General features: G+C 33.2%; 1 protein-coding gene across 1 annotated transcript; it reads left to right on the top strand.

The window, feature by feature from the left end:
* Positions 1-5,296: 5,296 nt before the first annotated feature.
* On the top strand, positions 5,297-14,261 carry LOC148180231 (sperm-specific sodium:proton exchanger-like). Its single transcript, XM_088048437.1, has 25 exons — positions 5,297-5,473; positions 5,515-5,752; positions 5,797-6,099; positions 6,312-7,017; positions 7,061-7,436; positions 7,505-7,578; positions 7,613-7,631; positions 7,683-7,695; positions 7,748-7,825; positions 8,368-8,430; positions 8,475-8,508; positions 8,571-8,586; positions 8,656-8,683; positions 9,328-9,363; positions 9,806-9,874; positions 9,932-10,059; positions 10,122-10,129; positions 10,311-10,389; positions 10,490-10,812; positions 10,863-11,353; positions 11,400-11,648; positions 12,316-12,589; positions 12,648-12,896; positions 12,954-13,089; positions 14,125-14,261. The coding sequence occupies exons 1-25, from the start codon at positions 5,297-5,299 to the stop codon at positions 14,245-14,247; spliced, it is 4,290 nt and encodes a 1,429-aa protein (XP_087904563.1). The 3' UTR covers positions 14,248-14,261.
* Positions 14,262-15,228: the final 967 nt, after the last annotated feature.

Below are 15,228 nucleotides of genomic sequence, written 5' to 3'. Positions count from 1 at the left end.
AAGAGTACTACCAGTACTACTAGTACTAGTACTATTAGCACTACCGTTGGGTCTAGATTTCGTACAATTTGGAGAGTCCCCTGAACGACATTCTTCCGTTTTTTCATCAAAAATTAAGTTCTGCGGGCAAGTCTGTAGAAGATATTTTTCGTTTGATGTTAAAATGCAAATATAATATTCGTTACAAAGTGGTCCTGGATATTTTTTACTGGCATTGCATGGCTGTTGTAAATCTGAAAATAAAAAACAAAATATGCAACGATGCTAATTGTAAGTCAAGAAATTACTCAGAGTCGTTTCTGTAGACGTCACTGGAGTTTCATCTTGTTCCGATCCTATGGTAGTAACATTTTCTGTTTCTGTTCGCCCTACAATTTCAACAAGAGTAGCTGTTGTTACTGACAAAATATGAGCAAAAACGAAAGGATTTTGGAAACTGTTATTGGAATTTTTTGAGTTACTGGCTGGCATTGCTGATGAAGAATCTGTGGTAACGACTAAAACACGCAGAAACAAGAGGTCGTTTTATATTAAAGAACTATTTCTCTCACTTTCTTCTGTGCGTTGTGGTTCATCCGTCCATTGCACTTCACATCTTTCACAAAATTTCAGTAAAGCACCCTCTCAACTTTTTCTACTTACGGGTAATATTCCGGGTCGTCGCAGAACTCGTTTCTTTTGCAAGTGACCATTCGTGCTTGCAACAATCCGTCTTTGCCGATTTCGACGCATAATCGATAACGTATGGGAGAGTTTGGAATGGTATTACAAGTGTTAAGTGCAATGGTGCTTTTGAGATGAAGCAAGGCCAATGCAGCCAACTATTATAACAAAATTAAATAAATTTCAAAACATTCGTGTAAGTGGATTTTTACCAATGGATCAAACTTCATGTCGTTATATTCCCGAATTTTTTTTTATTGCTATCACTGTGGAGGTCACAAAACATTTATTGTTATATAAATGTTCAATTAAAAAGCAAATATTTGGTGAAGATTCACCTTAAATCTTGTTTGAACGAGATATAAAACTCGGAACGTCAATCGACGTGGTTTTTATCAGAATTGTGATTTGCGTATTTTGGAGAAAAAATTAATCGCAATTAAGACTGGTAGAATGAATGAATGTGGAGATAACTGATATGGGTAGTAAAAAAACACTCATTATATAACATATACTCTTCCTGATGATTTTGTTACACTATTTAAAAAAAAAATTAGTGGATGTTATAGTGATAGCTGTTTTCTTTACCTTTGGAACAAATTGTTATAAATGTTTTGGTAAGCCATTGAAAACAAAAATCATTGCTCGAGAGTTTTGAACATTATCTTATTGTTAGTAACAAATACCTACCTTCTTTGATGTTTTGATTCTTTCATATTCAAGATGACATTTTCCTAAAACTTCTATTTTTACAGACTTCCACCTTATTACTATCGCGGAATCAAAATTTCGAACATCACTTTTTGACATAGCAATGTAAAGCAAGCTTTATTGTCATTGTGACTGACATTTAAAGTAAATTTCTGACACTTGCTGTGCCGTTTATAAATTTTAAGGTTATAAAATCAAAGGACAGTTTACAATTTTTAAACATCAATCAATTTGATGTTCGAAATTTTGATTCCGCGATAGTATTTAATATTTTTGGTAAATGCTCCTTTAGTGGACTCCTTTGAATCAGCAAAATACCACTTAAGCAAACTCAGTTTAATGGGCTGCTTTGAGGTAAATTAATGTGGATGAAGAAAAAAAAAGATTTACTAATTTTATATAATTTTTTACTAGGGCGGACACGGACAAAATTTACAAGGGTTTGTTTATTGTAGAAACTCCAAAAATGGAATATGTGAGAAATGCTGACGATTGACATTTTAATGGTAGTCTTTATAGGATAAGGCAAGCGGGGACAGAAACTCCATTTTTAGGTCTTCTTACTTTTAACTCTTTCATTCATGAAGTGCAAAGTCAATTGTATTTTTGTTAAAACGGGCATCGGCCATCGACCGTTTTATGACTGTAAAAAATTCAAAGTGTAAAAAATATTAGGTACCAGATTTTTCTCTGGAAACATATTCAGCATCTCTTTATTAAATCTTCTCAGAATATTAGAAAATTACCTCTTTTTATGACTTTACCGAGGAGGAAAACAACAACAACAACAAGTACTTTTGACCATTGTTGTTATAAACGAACACACAGGCAAATATTCTTAATCTACCTATAATCAGCTAACCTGTAATCAGCTGATACTGTTTACTTCTTCTTGTTTGTTCGTTCAGCAGTACAGGTTTCAAACTATGAACGCTACTGGCTTGGCGTTATTGTATTTAATTTTTTTAAATTGCAATAAAACAAATGTTCTTACAGTTATAGCTACCTTGTGTTGCAGATATCAATTTCAAGTAAAATTACATAATTAACATTTTTCATAAACGCCAACTACCGTCACACAGGACGTATCGTTTTCCTGAGCGCGCATACACACTTGCTATCTTAAATCACTTCTACAACCAAAATTTGGACTTTTCAGAGATCAATATGGGTCCCCAGTCGTTCAGAGTCTAGTGCGCATTTTTTGGGCGAATGGGAGTTTTTCTCTTAATGGTCTGGAGTCAAAAGGAGACCTCTAGCTGGAGTTGTAACCGTCAGTTCTTGTTCCGCTTATTTTTTTCACACTAGACGAAAATTGTATACCTTTTTTAGAACGACAAACTCATCTGTTTATGATCCGGTCTCTGTGCAAGTTCGAGGTCGAGAAGACCTGCCGCTCGCGTGTTCATAAAGTTCCATGTGGGAATTTTTAAACTTAGACTTTAAAACTAGATACATTCGTAAATGAGATAAGTGGAGTTTTGACAGAAAAGTTTACCAAGTTTTATGGCTAGAAGTTCATCTGTTTTTATCTCATCAGATTTGTTTTTAAAAGCCACGTCAGGCAAAAGTTGACACTGATTACCGCTCTGTACTGTATTTTTTTAAAGGGTGTCTGGCAAGGAAATGCTGATATACTAGTGACATTAAAAGATAAGTGTCTGTCACATGCAGAATTCAAGAGAGGTTGAACATAGAAAAATTATCAACATTGTGTTGGAAGCCCCGTTTACTCTAGGAAACATGGATGCTGTATACGACCTGATTTTAGATGACCGTCGAATTGGACTAAAACGAATAGCATTGACATTAAGAATCTCATATGAACGTGCTTTCCACAGTGTAGGTACATCAAGAATTGAGAATGAAAAAATCATCTGGGAAAAGGATTCCCAAAGTGATTTGCAACTATTTTAAAGAAGGTTTATTCAACTTTTGGATCGATTTATAACTATGCATAAAACTTGGAATTATCATTATGCTCCAGAAACTATAGAACAGTCCAAAGATTACCTCGCCCGAAGAAATTTAAAGTGCAAAAGTCTGCAGGAAAAGTTCTCGCATCATTTTTTTGGGACAAAGATGGTATAATTCTAGCAGATTACTACGAAGCTGATATAATTGTAATGGGATCGTATTAGGCACTTTGGGCTGAGCTGTGTATCCATATCCGTACAACGTATCCTTACTGTCTTACGTTTGACTTCTCCAATTTTACGTATTTTTGTACGGATGCGTTTGACTTTGACAATAAATCGACGTAAGAAATCGAACACTACGTTTGGCGAATTGTAGACGTGTATTAAAAGTGACGTTAGTTTAAATTTTGACGGGTATGTTAAAATGTTTAAACCCAAAAATAAGAACAGCAGCTGTGCACAAGCGGTACGTATCAGTCTATCATTTAAGTTAACGCCTGTTTGTTAACTTAAAAGAAGAAATAAATTGATAAAAATTGTGTGTAAATTTCAAAATGAGTAAAACGAAACAAATTTTTTCTATTTCGCGTTCATAATGAAGATATTTCGATAGCGTTTGAGCGTATTTCGGTATCGTAATGAAACAATCCCGTGCCAATATTCCCAGGAACATATATTTTTCTTAGGTTTGCAGCAGACATCTAAGCAGCAGACAAACCGTCAACCTACCGTCAACGTTGACAATTTAGATTTTGGTTTTGTTAAACCTTGATAAATCGATCAATACACTATTATTTCTTGTTGTACTTGGCTTAATAATTCATCTGAGAAAAACTCTTTGGTTGCAAGAGAACCATCATGATCATGATCAACATCTTCGCTCTTTTGGCTCCCTTGCGCTCCAGTAACCTCAAAACGTCACAGCTGTCAAACTGACTGAAATTGGATTTGGCTACTTCGAATTTTTTCCCGAACATTTTGCAAATGCCAACTACTCTAAAATTCCCTAGATTTCGAAATCAAGTTTTTTCGTTTAAAATAAGGCGAAATAGAAAAAATTGCGTATGATACTTGTTCATAATGCATTTTGCCGCACTTACTACTTTATGACACTCCTCGCTGCGCTCGTCGTGTCCTAAAAACGTGCGTGCGGCAAAATGTTCATTATGAAACGCGTTTCATAATATACTATTTTAATCGTTGTCCGAATAGTTTGGTAAATCAAATTTTTTCCTAGTATAAGTGCAAATTCTGCTACTTTGTAGTGCAAGTTTCATACACAGTTTCCAGTAGTATTGAGTTGTTATTACTCCAGCTATACATATTTTTTTCCAAGTAGAATCTATATTTGTTTAATAAATGCATAAATTACCTTATTAAACGAGTATAATAGAAGGTGTTTGATTGATTTAATTTTTTTTGACATTTTAACGTATCAAGAAAATCACGTTACGCTCGCTTTTTCATAACACGCAGTCCTAACTAAAGCATTGCAAGTCGTATTCGTATTCCTAACATTCTTACGTTTACGTAATACGAATACGTTTATACAGTGTTGGTCCTAAGTGCCTAATATGCCTCATCATTAATTAAACTTAAATAAATAAAAAAATTAAAGGCAAAAATAATTGAAAAACGAGGTGGAAAATCTCAAAAGGTGTGCTTTTGATCCAATTGACGCAATTAATTGACATTTCATTTCTTCAAGAGCATGGTTTTAAATGCATAATGTTAAAAGACTATATTAAATGCATTAAATTTGACTTGAAAGGAAATACATGAAACTCTTTTTCACAATGCGGCAAATTGTACTGTTAAGATTAATGTTAATAAATTGTTATAAAAATTGAAACACATAATTAGAGTTAAATCTTGTATTTTTGCTTAATACTGAACCCAACGTTTTTTAAACCCATACGGTCGTAATCAAGTAACTGTAACAAGTAACATGACGATTGGATTTATTTATTTCCTACTAATGACAGTTTCAGTAAACGTCAAAAATGCCCCAAAAAGCAGTTTTCATCATATTACTTCTTCTTCTTTGTCAACATGTTTCTAATGCGGAATATTTTATGACTGAAGAAGATTCTAACTTATTAATTAAAATTGCTGAAGAAAAATTCTTATTTTGGTCAGCTGCAATTCTCCTGATGACGGTTGTCCACTACACTGTTAAAGTAAGTTCTCTAAATTCTTCATAATCAACTAATGAAAACAGTATTTCGATTGTCCAATCTCCTCTGGAGTCTTCCTCATGTGCTTTGGCATGATTTGGGGAATCGCATCTTTGTATTCTGGCTGGATGTACCACATTGCGAAAAGTGCACAAACCAATAGCTTTTTAAAAGGGTTACGGGATACTTACCATCCAATTCTGATATTTTCAACAATGTTTTCCCTAGACACTCACACATTTGCAAAGTGTTGGGTGCAAATAATAATCATTTCAGGACCGGGTAAGTAAAAAATTATGAGGCAATTATGAAACGTAGAATTTTAGTTACAGCAATATCTGGCATTTTAACTGGAGTCATGATGAGGGTAGTTTCGGACGCCGTTTGGACTAAACTTGTAGCAATAATATTCGGTATAATCCTTTCTTGCTACTATCCGATGGAAGTGTTAAAATGGCTTAACGAATCTAATGTAAAGACTAAATATCTTGCTAGTTTGTTACATGGCGAATGTGTATTAGGCTCACTTGTTGCAATTAACATGCAGACGTATATTCATGGACATATAAATGGATGGCTTATGCATTGGTATCAATACACTTGCATCGTTTTGCGGAATATTATAATGGGTAAAGTCAATTTTACAAATTACGTATTTAGACGTCGAAGCTATTTGCGCAAACTACCTGTTTGCACAATTAAATCGTTACATTCTTTCAGTTTGCGCAAATGGCTAGACTTAAGAGTTTTTGATTCTTCTTTCCATGTTGGATCTTCTCATCATTGTTTATTTGCCATTCTCCTTTTTTCTGAATCAACAAGTGTTTAAATTGGGTTCTAGGGTCAATAGTCGGCTACTTATTTGGTACCATCGGCATCTGCATGACAAAGTTCGTCTACAGAAAATCGTGTCTCCTAATGCTTTTCACACTTTGTTCGGCCTACAATTCCTACTTCTTTGGTTCTTGGATTGGCGACGCCGGTATTCTCAGCTGTATGATCGCAGGCCTCATGATGGCCCGTGAACGCACTTCTCTCCCCACTGACATCCAAGAAAATGTGGACCAGTTATGGAACATGTTTAGTTACGTCTTTTTGGGTGTTATTGTGATAACAATCACCATTCGCGTACCATCGTTGATTTCTGCAGATATGAATGTCAAGGAATATATCCTCGTCTTTGTGACATATTTGGTTTCAAATGTGACACGATTTTTAAGTTTTGCATTGTTTTCGCCCATTTTGTGTCGAACTGGATATGGTATGACGTTTAAGAACATGATTGTCTGCGTTTGGTGTGGAATAAAGAGTCCAATATGTTTGATACTGGCAGTAGAGATGTACGATACTATGAAGCAAGAAAAATTTTTGCATATTTATGGAGTATACTTTCTTTCACTGTTAATCAATGGATCGTTTGTACCGGTGCTAATGAGAGCACTGGGCATGACGGATATATCGACGACTCGACAGACCAACATGAACAATTGCATGAAATTTATTTACGATGCAAGGGCGCGGACAATTAGTATTCTCAAAATGGACAGGTAACAACAGCGCTATAAAAAACTTTGAGTAAAGTTTTTCTAGGAGTCTCGCTGACGCCAGTTGGCCTTTAGTCATAACCACAACGGCGTTGAAGCATCCGTACCGAAAGTTCAACATTCTTGACGATGCGAATAAAGAAACTGACGAGGACTTTATCTTCGGTTTCAGGTTTACTTTCTGTCCAGACTGTGAAAAACATATTCCTACGGAACCAACAAGAAAAGAAATTAAAGAGATGACTAAAGAAGCAAAGTTACGACTTCTTAAAATGCGAAAGTGTATTTATTCAAGACTCTATGAGACTGGTTTGCTGAATAGGAGGAGTCTTCGGATTTTACATCAAACTATAGAATATGCATCGGATACTGATTTTGCGACTGTTGATATACAAAATCTTCTGAACATGTTCCTTAAAGAGGTAATGTATAAATTTCATCCGTGTTGAGAAACAGTAGTAAGTAGCACTCTTAAGAGTGTTTTCTTCAGAGATTTTTTGAAGCTAAGAACAGGGCCACCAACATAATTCAAATATCAATGTCAAAAAACCCTAGCAAAAACAGGCAACGACACGCGGTGTTCCCTAGAATCTTTTAGCGATTCACGTTCGGTAGAAGTAACTAATAGATATTTTTGTGTCGCGACGTTGAATTTCTGAAATAATTAGGAATTAAACATTGGCATCATTGTCTATCAAATAAATTTGTCATTCAAACTTGACAATACAACGAGATGGAATCAACTATTACAAGACAAGCAGTTTCAAAAGGATAAAAACAGAATCGGAAGGAACAAAGTCAGAAATTTATGGTTAAAATCAATTTCGCAAAGCACACCAAACAACTGGAAAAACTCGTTTCACACTGCGAAAAATTAATTAGGCAAGACTGGACAGCACTCATGGGAGACGCAGCTGTAGACAATATTCCAGCAATCATTGTAACACTAACAAAGTCAGATTCAGAAAATGAAATCGATGAACTAGTTGAATCTGATTCGGAGCTCTTCTTTTTCGTTTGGAAATTAATATTTACTATCGCGGAATCAAAATTTCGAACATCACTTTTTGACATGACAACGTGAAGCAAGCTTTATTGTCATTGTGACTGACATACAAAGTAAATTTCTGACACTTGCTGAGTCTTTTATAAATTTTAAGGTTATAAAGACAAAGGACAGTTTACAATTTTTAAACATCAATCAATTTGATGTCCGAAATTTTGTTTCCGCGATAGTACCTTTAATGACAAACCAAAAACTGTCATTTGGATGACATCTGCTTTACAAGACATTACACTAGAAAAATTATAACCTTAGTTACACAGCTAAAAAATAAAAGTTACTAAATTTAGTTACTTCTACCGAACGTGAATCATTAATAATAACCGCGTCCGAGGCCGGTTTACAGAAACTATGTTAAATCTTTAATTTCGATTAAATATTTAACATCACGTTAAAGTGACATGTGATCGTACGATTTTCCAGGCTAACAAGTAAAATATTTTAAAATGATTTATCGAAAAACTACATTAAAAAATCAAAGTGGCAATTTAAGAATTCTATGCAAAAAAGTATTAAGAAGTTTTTAAAAATCGTTATTTTTTTCATTTTTTACTAAGTAATTAAGTATTTGTACCAAGGACTCTATACAGGGTCCGGTCAGTTCCGGTTAGTTTTTAGCGATTTTTGAGTTTTTGCGGAAATATTTGCGAATTCAATTTTTTTTTCAACATAATTGTAATACAAATATTTCATTTTTTATTTTAAATCTAATGCAAATTGTGTTTAGAATTTGCGAAAAAAACGCTGTTTATCAAGTTAGTTTTCAAAATTATGACGGCGAAGCAGCAAACTAAGTTTACACCAAAATTTCACCAGTCGCTTCATTCACTCAATTTTGATTAACTCGGCCATGTTGCACTTTTTGGACACCAGAAATCATTAATTAACATCGACAAAGCGACAATTTCACCAAATAAGACTTTTGTTACAATCTAAATCGAACCAAAGAATAGATGTCATTTGTGACACAAGATGTTGACAGACCGGTGTAAACGTAGTTCTCAATTTTAACGTAATGAAATTGGAAACTAACTTGATTAAACAGCATTTTTTTCTCAAATCTAAATACAATTTTCATTAAATCTATATGTCAACTGAGATATTTTGAACACATTTATATTGGAAAAAAATTAAATTCTGGTTTGATTTCACAATTAGCTAAAAATTTCATTTTTAAGGCGTCGCGACGTCAAAACTATCAGTGATAAAATAGTTATTTACAGTCGCGTGTGGTAACTTACATTTTACAGCGCAAAATCAGTTTGATGCACGACGGCGTAGCCGGGGTGCTTTAATGATTGAGCACTGTAAAATGGTTAACGCACAAGAGTCGTATTAAACTTTTTGGCCGAAAAACTTTTAATTTAAATTGGGTTTTTCAAAATTCATAAAAACTGTCACATCTGACGTTTATAAATTTCATCATCTGTCAATTCTGTCAATTTTGTAGTTGGTGCACAAAAAGTACACAAGATGGCGCTGTATAAAAAATGTTTTAATCTGACTTTAAAAATAGAAATATTTAATTGAGAAAATAATTTAGGTAGATACCACTTTGGTGATCAATATTCATTATGGTAAAGTAATTTTAATTTATAAACGCATCTGAAGAGCAGACGATTTGGGCAATTTTTACCGCACGGCGGGTGTAAACGTCCAGGGCGCTTGTAAACATAATGTTTCCGAAGATGTCATGTGAATGTTAATTTGACGTTTACAATTCATGAGGCCAAAAACAATTTTTCACGTCAGCGTCTAGACCTTTGTCAACTATGAGCGTATGCAAATTTGCAAATGGTTGGGAAGCTTTTATCAAAGATTAATTAATTATTTAACGTTTCGTCATTTTGCAAGTTGATATGCAAAACAAAAAAAAAACGCGATGTACAAAAAAAACTTACTTTACAAATATGAGTCCTGACCTGACAGAGCAAAACAATTCTACTATAGAAATAATTTTTCACTGCTCCAGTACAAATTTAGTTTAAAATTTTTGACTAGTGTTATTGAGTGAATAACAAACACCCTCTCGAAATTATTTTAGGCGTTTAAGTTTTTTTCTTCACTATTATGAAATTAATTTAAAGACTTGAATATTTCCTAAATATAAGAAGATGAATGTTATCCAACAATTCATATTCTGAAATTTTTTGAATCATAATGGTACTGCACTGCTATAACATTTTCGAAACTCTATAAAAAAAATTTAAATGATATCTATTGCATATTTTAGTGGCGTATTTTGCAAAAGTATGATACATTCTTTTAGAATCAATTATCGTAACAAATTTTCTCCTCTTACTGATAAATGTGTTATTTACTTATTGAAACTGACAATAAGCTCTAACTTTTAAGTTTAATTAAAAATTTAAATTTAAATGTAAAATTAATTTGATCCATTCGTAATTTCAGAATAAAACTTTGAAATACATCCAAACTCAATTGAACCGTCTATTCTCAGTAAATACTGAAAAAAACAAAAAATTTAAAAAATGGTGGAACCGTTGGAGTTACATAATAACGACTCATTGGGCATTCTATATTCTGATGGCTGTACTAGTTTTATACAGCACCACTTTACATTTCTATAAAATCCTCAGCGCAGTTAATGAAACCTTCAGAACAGTGGTCTTCATTTCGAATTTCATACTGCTAGGTGCATTTCTTTTTGAATTTGTAATCAGTATCTTGGGAGCGTCTTCCATGATTTTAATCGCAGTCCCTACATATTTTAAGTAAGTTATTACTTATTTTGTAAAAAAATTGTCAGTAATTACTATTTCAGGTCTTGCACTAATGTTGTGGAATTTTTGGTGCTGTGTTGTACTTTCTGCGAAACCATACTATATTCTTTCGATTTTCTACAAGACTCGTATTTCTATTTGGAGGTGATAACAACCTGTTTTCTCATGCTGAGAATTCTTGGACTGTTTTGTTATCTCAAAAGGTCTTCATGCACTATTTCGATTATGAATTCAATTTCGATGTACATGGATCAAGAAATCAATATTTATAAATCATTGGCACTTCACATGGCGATAAATTATATTTTCACCGAAACTGAGATTTTACAAAATCTTGATCAAATCGTTGATAATGAAAAAGTGAACAACAGAATTAGACACAAAATTGAAAATGATAGACTAGAACTCAGCAAGAAAGTCGCCCATTTTCATAAACTGCAACCTTGGTTGACTAGCATTTTGAAGTCAAAGTCGGCTATTGGTGCTGTTTTGAGCAGCATGAAGGATGAGTTAACAGAGTTGAAGTTTACAGGTATGTAAAAGAAAGTTTAACTAGCAAATTCAATTCTTGTTACCAGGTTGGGTTGACGACGTCGAGTACAACAAACTTCTGACATCTTTAGAACAATGTTATCATTATGTCAGTACCATCAAGTTTATTGAGCCGTGTTCACCGAAACTCATTTTTGAAGGCATGTCGTACCTTGGTGATGATCAAGAACTTATTAAGTTTCTGTATTCCAACATCGCGAGTAGGAAGTTTGATCCGGGTGATGTTGTTTTTACACAAGGAGAAGTCGTGGAAGGAGTCTACATTCTTATTACAGGTGCAATGTTTTAACTAATCACTAGTCTGTACTTTTTTTTGGTTCTCTAAGTATTGCAATGTGTTGTGACCAAGATGTGATGTACATTTTTTATCTACGACTGTTTAGACTAAGACAAAAACAGTATTTAATTTGTTGACTACATTTTGATGCTTAATTAAGTAGCCGTCGTTCAATTAATCCTAATCGAGTTGTTAAAAACGCGACATAATGTGTTGTTATTTTTATCAAAGTTCGAACTTCTTTATTTGACATAGTGCAACTTCTTATAGTCAGAGATTGGTAATGGAGAAAATTAAATAAAAGAAAATTTGAGGACCATCTAAAGAAAATGCAAAAGAATTTCCAAAGGTCCAAAGAAAATATAGAGATTCAAATAAAAATCTAAAATTGTACAAGCAATTTAAAAAGAATTTTTAAAGAAAATCAAGCGAATTGTTTTATAGTCGTAGATAAAATAATTAAGTGTTTAAAAAAACAAAACAATCAAAAATAAAAGTAAATCTAGAAAATCTAAAGAATGTAAGAAAACCTAGAAAAACAGAATGGAGAAAGTAATCTTAATTTCTTAATAAACAGTAGGTATCAATATTTTTAGAAGGACAATCCTTTTTTATGCCCCCAGGCCCCATCCGGTCTGCTTTCGCTTAAAGTGTCTTTTTATTAGGAACATTTGTCTTGACTTATACCCCGAATGAAAGTGTCTTGCGTCTGTTAAAAGAAAAGGGTGCTTTACCAGTCATGGATTTCATCAACGGATCAAAATTTGACACTGCAGGAACAGACTTTAAGATTCCTGGAAATAGCATCGGAGAATTTTCGATTCTCACGGATAAGAACTCTGACGTACAAGTTACGGCAGAAACTCACAGTGAGGCACTTTTCTTAAGCTTTAAAGTGTTCAAAGAAGCCTTTATGAGAGACATGGATCCAGTCAGAGGGTAATTTTATAGATCGCTTTATTGAATTTTTAAACAATTCTAAATTATAACATTTCAGCTTGGAATGCCGCATGTGGAAATGCTGCACGTTTGGCGTTGCTGTCATTGTTCTACTAAACGTGCCTGCATATCGTGTTTTTTCTTACGACAAGATTGTTGCAAAGCTGGAGCGTGCCTTCGTACCAAATTTATCCAACTTCAAAATATTCGTTGTTACTAGTATGATGCACGATATTATTCTTATTCATGGAATTGTCATGGACTTTAACACTAAAGATATGTACATAGCACCTTGTTATATTCCCAGGTGATCAACTGCTATAGCTTATTGTACCTATAGAAAAATCTACAATTTCTTTTTTAGGGCTGTTCAAAAACTTATTCTTCCTAGAAGCAGTTTGTACAATGTTATAAGTCCTGTAGAAGCCAAACTCATGATTCTACCAGAGAGAGATTTTGATGATTACGAGATAATGATAGCCGAAGAACAAATTTGCACGGTACTTAGAAGTCTAATACTTAAAAAATTGATCAAAAAGAATGTACAATCTTGTGCAGGGTTTCTATAAAAAAAATAACATTCAGTGTGCTCTTAAAAACAAAAGACTTGAACTTACAGTTCCGATTTGTCACATATCAAATAGTGAACAATTTTACAGCGTCAAATTTTGAGATTAAATATTTTAATTGGAGATTACGGACAAAAGGAAAGTGTTGGAATTGTCAATTCTATGCAACGAATGTGAACTATCAATACCTACCTACTGTCAAATGTTGATATTGGATATTTTTTAAATTAGTAGAGTTCACGTTCACCATAAGGTGGCATATTTTGACCAACTTCAAAGTTAGATTTTTTATAAAAGCCTTGTACATTCGTTATAAATTGGCGTGTTTTAAAAGAATATCTATCTATCTATCGATTTCAAAAGAACATACGGAGATTGTTGCCCCATTTTTGCCAATTTATCATATGTTAGCTGAACTTGCTTTGTGCAAGGCGAAATCTAATAGAAGTAAAGTAAACCCAGATGACATATACCTAGTAAATTTTATGGCCACATTATGAGAGGACCGGGCAGTACTAATCCTTGCGGTTGGGGACCATAAAAATAGGCGCACGCCGTGATCGGTCGGTACATTACATATATATATTTACATATATGTGTATATTTACATACACACACTTGACCATTTTTAAATTTAAATCAAACTATCATCAGATTCGGAACTGTCGTTATTTAAACTTATAACAAGTTCATTGGGAGAAATTTATCGAAATGTTGCACGAAATGCGTCCGGGCCTGTTCAACCTTCGGTCTTCCCTCTACCTAGAAATTTGTCGGCTGCAGTTTACAACACCCACTTTTATTTCTAAGGGTGTTTGACTTAATCCATAAAATGTTTACTAGGTGTATGTCATTTGTGCTTACTATACAAATTTGCTGAAATTTAAGCAAAAGAACTTACCTACTATAATGATAACCAATGAGTTTGATTCAATTCCTTGATTCTAAAAAAAAATTTTTTTCCAGGATGAAAAACATAAAGTATTGCATCACAGCCCTTTTTTCGAGGGTGATAGGGTATCAACTTCCATCATTGAATATGTAAGGACCTACAAAAAAAAAGGAACGCTAAACCCGGCTATCAGCTAAAAAGAAATTTTAGCAGAGACAATGTATTTAGAATTTTTTTTTAATATGTAAGTTGGGTTCAGATCATTTGCTTTATATGATCTTCAATAAAAATTTTGCATTTTGCAGTTCTATGCTTTATTATAATACCCAAACCCCATTATGCTATAAACTACTAACCAAAAGGTTATCTAAAAGTGCAAATGTATTTTGTAAATTATATTACATTTACGATACGAAAACAATTATTATAAACAATGTAGGCAGTTAATATACAGTGACGGCCAAAATAAAGTGGTACAGTTTTTGAATGACATTGTAATCCAGACCAAAAATTAAACTGTAGAACTACTAATAGGACGTTATCATAACTACCTGAATAATTATTAACCTACAAGAGTTACACTGTGTCTACAAGAGCAAAGTGTTTTGATAATTGCAGATGCATTACATTTAAAAGTAAAAGAAAATAAGCAAACGCTGTATATCTAAGTAGTCTAGAACTATAAGGATGTATCAATGTAATTTTTTTTGTTTTATTAATGTCATTGTTAAGCCTATCATTATGCCTACTTTAAAAGCCTGTTTTACACAGACTAATTTTGTAAAAAAGTAGTTCAAGACTATTTTGGTTTTTGGCCGTCACTGTAATGATGTCGCGACTACTACATACTCCCAGTATAAAAAATGTTGGCCAGTATAAAAAAATTAAAAGAATCTAGAAAATTAAATCAGCTTTGTAGTTTCTGAGAATAATATAAACAGTATCTATAGACTTTAAAGAAAAAGCATAAAGTTATCCCAAAGTGAGTTTAAAGACAAATCTAGAGTATATTTAGGGAAATTAAAAAATATACGAACTACCTGAAACAAATAAAAATAGTCTAAAAGAATATAAAATTGAAGAATAGTGAAGAGAATGAAAGAATCACTGATTTAGGAAAATCTCATGATATAAATAAACAAAGAGAATTTAGAGCATCTAGAAAATCTAAAAAAATC

Source organism: Gnatocerus cornutus, chromosome 1, assembly GCF_029298725.1.
Source record: "Gnatocerus cornutus isolate USDA-ARS CGAHR chromosome 1, icGnaCorn1.1, whole genome shotgun sequence".
Classification (NCBI taxonomy): Eukaryota; Metazoa; Arthropoda; class Insecta; order Coleoptera; family Tenebrionidae; genus Gnatocerus; species Gnatocerus cornutus.
This window is presented reverse-complemented; position numbering and strand designations above follow the sequence as displayed.

Bases quoted from the DNA above. Each gene is read 5' to 3' on its own strand.
- LOC148180231 (XM_088048437.1), top strand. From the start codon at position 5,297: ATGCCCCAAAAAGCAGTTTTCATCATATTACTTCTTCTTCTTTGTCAA. The intron at 8,431-8,474 runs GTTAAATCTTTA...ATCACGTTAAAG, and splicing joins GGCCGGTTTACAGAAACTAT to TGACATGTGATCGTACGATT. The intron at 8,684-9,327 runs GTTAGTTTTTAG...TACATTTTACAG, and splicing joins ACAGGGTCCGGTCAGTTCCG to CGCAAAATCAGTTTGATGCA.